Genomic DNA, 6,918 nt, shown 5'->3' with positions numbered 1-6,918 from the left:
AATCGAAATTTTCTGTCTTAACATCACAAATAATTTTATAAAGAATAGACAGCAGCCTTTTTGAGTTTCGGGTTGAATTGAGCACTAAGTTTTCAACCGGGGTTTGTGCTCTGGTGGAAATGACACTGATTGGTAGCAAAATGGACCACTTGGTGTTTATAAAACCAATATATCCTGCCTGCCTGGTAATTTAGTAGCCAGCTCATTGGCTCATCGGCCTTTATAGGTAAATTATTATCATATAGATCTCTAACTCAGTAAAGTCCCACTTCTTGCCATGTATCCTTGCTGATCCTTGCCATGCTGCTCCCTGTCTTGATTTTGAAACTGTGAGTGGAATATGAAAGGAATCAAAGGTGAGACTGGGGGTTTAGGGATCTAGGAGCACCACACCTGGAGACCTGCAGGTGTAAATGGATTGGAAATTTGAGTGCAAAAGTGATTTACAATGGACCAAAAAGGGTACAGCTAGGAGTCACTTGGGTTTTTTATATGAAGGCATAAGCAATCCTTAGGGTAGTGTATAATTTTTACAATATTATGTAGGTGGGCAGTTTCATAGTATCCCTGATGGTGTTGTAAAGGAAGCCCTTTTTTCGCAGAGGGCCAATATAAAACCAAGAACTGAATCTAAAACCAGGTCATTTGCCCTGGTGGACAAAAGTCACAATTAACTTCTTTAAACACTCAAATGGAACTGACAAAAATTGTCAGTGCCACCATTTTCACAGCCGATACCCAGTTCATCTACGGCATATGGGTTGCGACCGAAGCTTAAAGTTTGTTTTAAGTTCTTTGAAATGGAGATTAAAATTTAATCATTGTAGCAAAATCCAGAATTTGCTCCCCATTGTATGGAAAATCTTTCTGAATATTGTCTGTTCACCCTGGCCACCACCCTACTACCGAGGTACAAGTTCATTGCCAAAATTTGCATTAGCTAAGAGGGTAAATAGGAAGTTCCAATGAACTTTGTTAAATGCTTTGAGGGTTACACAGCGATTGTCCTAAGATTTCCCAAGGCTGCTTAAGGGCAAGAGGAAGAGGAGCTTGCTTAGTGTTTAAAGCAAGTGATCATAGGGTATGAGAGTATGGGATAAAAAGACGGGACGTGTTTCAAGCACCCTTACAGCAGAATGAAGACAGAATGTGTTAGACTGGGACAGCTGTATTTGTGGTGGTTAAGAACAGGTTTTGTGGCAAACCGATGTGAAAACGCCTTTTAAAAAAAAGAACTTACTTTCCAAAGTACATTTTATAAGCCTTGTGATCTGTTTTTGGCTTTCACTTAACATTATGAAACAATTGAATGTCATATCCTGTGGTCTGCTATACAGGAATAGTGTTTGGCTGCAAAAGCAGAGTCATCTGCTTAAAGAGTAGGGAAGGGCTGAAACAGCTTGAACTCAAAGCTTTCCATTGATGCGATCTCCCCTTATCTATAAAAATCTCTTAAAAGCTGCACTTCCTCTGCTCTTTCTCTCTCAAACATAATTGCAGCATTGTCTCTTTTTTCCTCACCAAAGCTCACCCTGCAGCTGATCCCATGCATATTTACTCAGAAAGATTCCCTACGAAGCTCAATTGCAGATGTGCATAGGACTGCAACGTTAGAAGTTTGCTCCCATGCACCTTTACTGAAAAGGAAGCTGGTGTTTTATTTCACTTGGTTGAAAGCTGGCATCAAAGCCTTGAAATCTTTCTCTGGTACCCCTCATATTGAGAACATCTGGACTGTTGAGCGGGGGGGGGGGGCATGAACGGGGCTATAAATTAGCAGGAAGGGAGGAAAGCTATGAATTCTCCAATGGAGACTGTGTTATGTCATCCTAACATTTGTATGTACATAGGCTGTTTACTTTGGCACCAGTACATTCCCACCTGTTTTTGAATCCCTGTACATATGATGTTAAGGGACGCGGGTGGCGCTGTGGGTTAAACCACAGAGCCTAGGACTTGCCGATCAGAAGGTCGGCAGTTCAAATCCCCGCGATGGGGTGAGCTCCCGTTGCTCGGTCCCTGCTCCTGCCAACCTAGCAGTTTGAAAGCACATCAAAGTGCAAGTAGATAAATAGGTACCGCTCTGGCGGGATGGTAAACAGTGTTTCCGTGCGCTGCTCTGGTTCGCCAGAAGCGGCTAAGTCATGCTGGCCACATGACCCAGAAGCTGTACGCCGGTTCCCTCGGCCAGTAAAGCGAGATGAGCGCCGCAACCCCAGAGTCAGCCACAACTGGACCTAATGGTCAAGGGTCCCTTTACCTTTTACATATGATGTTACCTGTGGACCACAGCTATCTCAGTAGTTTCTTCCGAAACCATACATTTTAATGCTGTTTTTCCCAAGCAGGCTTGGCTCAGACTTCAGAACTGTAGGCTTATCCCAGGTGTGTACAATTGAAACAGAATTTCCAAGGCTGGAGAAACCAGCCAGGTAATATGTGTTGAGTGAAGACATCTGTCTCCACTCACTGGTGTGAATATATGCTAGGAGACTTTAATAAACATCAAATCATCCTTATGTGTACATTGAGTACAAATTTGATTTGGCTCCTTCCACCTATCAGAACAAAAAAAATACTGACTGGTGAGTTAAGTTACAGGATTGGGAGAAAGAATCCTGCATGTTCCTTTTATTTTCAACTCCCACCCACCCACACTTTACTTATGAATGTAGACACCATCATATGTAGGTCCACCCACAGAACTAGATCTAAAAGTACACAGTTACCAAAAATCCATAGATAAATGTGAAACATTTCATTATAACAATGATTTTATTTGAGAATAGGCACTGTAATAATTCTCCAGTATAATGGATTACCTTGTTTCTGTAAATATGTTTATGTCAAAATGAAGTTAAAAAAAAGAAAATATGATCGAATATGTGTTTCAAATATAGCTCCTGTAATCCACCGTGCATCAAGCAAAAGTCTGATAAATTTTAGTGCCACTGCAAGATAAAACTGCTTGCATAATGGAAGCATTTATTAAAATGTGCTCTTTTTAAAATGTTAATACCTCTATGAGTAAGAATTTTATTCACCTGTTGCTATATTGATTTTAACATAGTCAGTAGAAGATATACCATCAAAATATTATGCAAGTTCTTTTGGGTAAATAAATGCACGGTTAGTTACAAGAATACAAAAATAAGGCAAACCATTTGATTAATTTTGCAAAAGTAGGCAAAAAGTTACTGTAGCCACATATTTCAGTCATACCACTGAAAAGTGATTGCCAGTACAGATCAATTTTCACCGTCTAGACAGAATGTTTTACAAGGCATAAGATTATAATTCAATTAGTTTTTAATCACAAATGCAAACTTCAATGGTTCTGCCTTGCAACTGCCACAGCAAAGGAGATTTCAAGAAAAACATGAATATTTTCAGGATTAAGGCTTGTTTTCCAGTTGGACGGATGCAAATGCAGTGATCAATGGGACCACAGGTCATACGTTCTACAAATTAGATCTTTCCTTTGCAGCAACATGAGAAGCTTGGGTGTAGGTACGAATACAATCCTAGAAACAAGACAAGAATAGTTTAAACCACTGACAGTCAGCATGGGTTGTAGGAGCAAGATTCTAACAGACAAATCCTTTAGAGACTGGAGGGAGAATCTGAGGATGCACGAACTACCAAATCCTAAAACGCCAGAGTAAAAGTGAGAGAGCTTTTCTTTTTAATTTTTCCATTCCTCCATCTCCTCAGATTTTCCCTCCTATTGACCCCAAAACAGAAGGAAAATAAGCATGGCAGTTCCACAGCTGCCATACTCTCTCCCCTCCTTACGTTGAGGGAACAGGAGGGATTTACTCTCCCAGAACTAAGGGATTATCCTAAGAATCCGACAATTTGCTGGCATATTGGCAAATACATTTTTGTGCAATACATTTTCATATGGCACTTAAAAAGAATAGGTGAGAAACAGCTGATCAAGGCAAGTTTGAAGGGGGCTTTGGCCACTTGAACTGGCAGCATTTTAAAGTTTGCATTTTAAACCCCACCCCACTTCACCCCCCAACTCCACAGTCCTCTCTTTCGATCATGCACTTTCATCTACGGCAATTTACTTATTAATGCCTTAGCCCCTCAGAGAACAGTAATTTGAATGGAAGTTGCTTTCATACCTTGCTGCCCCCTTTAGCATTGCACCTGTCCAGGTGGGCTTGGATGCAGGCACCATAATCAGGATGAACATCAGTAAAGTTCTTCACCTAGATTGGCAAAGAGAAGTTGAAGAGCAAATATAAGCCTGCATTAAGATTTCATCCAAAGCCCCTTCTCTTCCCATGTTCCACCTCCACGGTCAGAGGCAGTAAGTCTCTGAATTCCACTTGCTGGGAACTGCAGGTGGGCAGAGTGCTGTTGTGCTCCTATCCTGCTGGGGTGCTTTCCACAGGCATCAGGTTGCTACTGTGAGAACAGGATGCTGGGCAAGATGGACCATGAGCCTGATCCAGCAGCCTCTTCTTGTGTTCTTAAATTTACCTTCTCAAATTATATGTAAACTATGACATGGAGATTTGAAACTAACTGGGTTTGAATGAAATAGCTTCCAATTTATCTCTTACGACCATAGTATTACACAGCTTCCCTCCAAAGTTGAAATGTAATTCTTGCATGCAGAAGTCATAGCTTTGTTCATGCGCTTTCTATGCTTACAGCATGGACCAAAACATCCCTAAATATATCCAGGTCTTACTTGAAAAAGTAAGCAGGGAGGCTTACTGTCTTTCCGCTGACAAGACTCCCTGTCAGAGTAGTTACTCTACTATTACTTTATCCTTATAATTTAAATAATATTTCAAAGAGATTGTTGAAGGCTTACCTTTTACATCTGGGGGTTTTGTTTCTACCTTAAAAAAATTGTCTTTCTCATTTTTCATGCATCTTAAAATAAGGTGGCACACAAGTCTATATTCTAAAATTATTGTTGGATGTACATTAAGAGCATAGATCAGATGTCATCAGATAAAAGTAGCAATTTATCACTTACAGCCTTCTTCTGAATGAAAAGCTGAGCATCTTTGAGATGGCCAGCGATGTTCTCGCAAAGCCTCTCACGTTCTTCTTCACTCAGCACTTTAGTATAGAAGTCTCGTACCTTTAAATGAAAATGAAGGACAAATTTCTCTCACATTATGGATGTATCCTCTGCTGCTTAATTATTAAGAGGTTTTCTAAAATAAAATAAAAACTTTCAGCTGAGAGTGTCTCATTACTGACTTTAAACTCCACCATCAACACTGGGAACAGAAGGGATGGCCAACAGTCTTATCCCCGAGATGTGTCTCAGATTTACAATTTACAGCACAATCTAAAGGCAGGATCTGCCAGGATGAGAGAGTCTGGATTTGGCAGACTCTTGAGCTTCATCCTGCTCGAGCCCAACATATGCTGGCATATGTCACTCCCCCTGGCTCAGCTGGTTGAACTTGTGCTGGTGGAATTTACACAGGCATTATTCTATTTTTAAAAAGGGGGTGGCATTTCAGGAAACACTTGCATGTATTCCAAACTCTAGGCCATGTGACCTAGGGCCCAATTATCAAAGCTTGGGCAAACACTCAACTGTCGGGTCAGCCAGTGGTAGCCCCTCCCAGAGGCTCCTGAATTAGGCAAGTTCATTAATTCCAGTGGGTCTCCTCAAGGGTAGGTCTAGGATTGCATACAGGCCTAGAAAAGAGCTTTCATTGATCTATTGGGAGGGTATATGAAACTCTACAACTTGGTAGGGTAACAAAAGGGGTAGTGCAGAAATGGCCTAGAGAAGCCACAGCTAGGTTTCTGCCAGATGGATCACAAAAAAACTTTTAACCTGCTTTCATGGTAGGTGTTTTGCAGATGTCTCAAGAAAGTCAATTCACTCCATAAAAAAACAGTGTATACATCCAACTCATGTCCAAAATAATTTTCCATTTCTAATCTGCTTACTTGAGACACATTGTCCTCGTTTGCACTATTGAAGCGTTGCACATCACCAGAAAGAAGCACACGGCTCTCCTTCAAGTTGGGCTGGTCTTCAGGGCCAGTAAAACTGTTGGGATAATAATTTGGAGCACCACCTAGAAGAAAGAAAGAAAGAAAGAAAGAAAGAAAGAAAGAAAGAAAGAAAGATAGATAGATAGATGATAGATAGATAGATAGATAGATAGAGACGTAGATGTAGATTTAGCTATAGATATGAATCCATTAGATGTGTTTCAAATGTGCCTCATACCCAGCTATTAATATCCGGGGGGGGGGGGAGGAGTCGGTATACAGCAATAATCTCCTTCTAGAGGAAAAAGTCAACTACAGTCTCTCAACACTCTCACTCTACAATCCTTATCTAATTCTGATTTCCAAAGTGAGAGGTGATCAGGGTATTGTTTCCCAGTAACTGCTTCCATATGAAATAAGACTACTTGATATAAAATAAGACCATGCTTCCCTTTCTTCATTCTTACTGATAAACAGAATACTGTAAATGGAATCTAGTATAACATTCAAGAAAGATCAGCTACCTGCCTATTATAAGCTCTTGGTTGGGCACTGAAGCCAATTTCTAGAAGTTCTTTGAAGCAGTATAATCACCTTGGTGTGACTTTAGGTATAATTTTATTGCAGTTCTCTGAAATAACAGGCATAAATGTTTGAAGCCAAAATAACTGTTTACAGTATAACTGTGCATCTGTTCCCTGTTTCTCCATTCAAAAGTCAATACACTTTTGATTAAACTATTTTATGCATCCATATGGCTAGAAAAGTTCACAAAGGACACACATTTTAAACAGATTTCTGCTCACGCAACAGGACCTCTCCTTCATCTGTTCTACAGACAACTGCACATTCCCCAAATTTGTTCTGAAGCTGCTTGGGGATTCTCCAGAACAGATCTGGGGGGCTAAACACTCATGAGATGTTAAATTT

The 6,918-nt window shown here is 40.4% G+C and overlaps 1 protein-coding gene across 2 annotated transcripts in view; it reads right to left on the bottom strand.

Annotated features, from left to right (window-relative positions):
- Positions 1–2,756: 2,756 nt before the first annotated feature.
- Positions 2,757–6,918, bottom strand: part of CAT (catalase) — a 42,399-nt gene continuing 38,237 nt past the window's right edge. For both annotated transcript variants that reach the window (XM_083602465.1, XM_083602464.1), the window contains exons 10-13: positions 5,941–6,071; positions 5,003–5,110; positions 4,134–4,220; positions 2,757–3,524 (exon numbers count right to left, since the gene is read on the bottom strand). In XM_083602465.1, the coding sequence (XP_083458591.1) occupies positions 3,462–3,524; positions 4,134–4,220; positions 5,003–5,110; positions 5,941–6,071 (389 nt within the window). In that variant the 3' untranslated portion in view covers positions 2,757–3,461. The remainder of the gene's footprint in view (positions 3,525–4,133; positions 4,221–5,002; positions 5,111–5,940; positions 6,072–6,918) is intronic.

This window comes from Podarcis filfolensis, assembly GCF_964270895.1.
Source record: "Podarcis filfolensis genome assembly, chromosome: 1".
Taxonomy (NCBI): Eukaryota; Metazoa; Chordata; class Lepidosauria; order Squamata; family Lacertidae; genus Podarcis; species Podarcis filfolensis.
The sequence above is the reverse complement of the archived record's forward strand: the minus strand, read 5'-3'. Positions and strand labels throughout refer to the sequence as shown.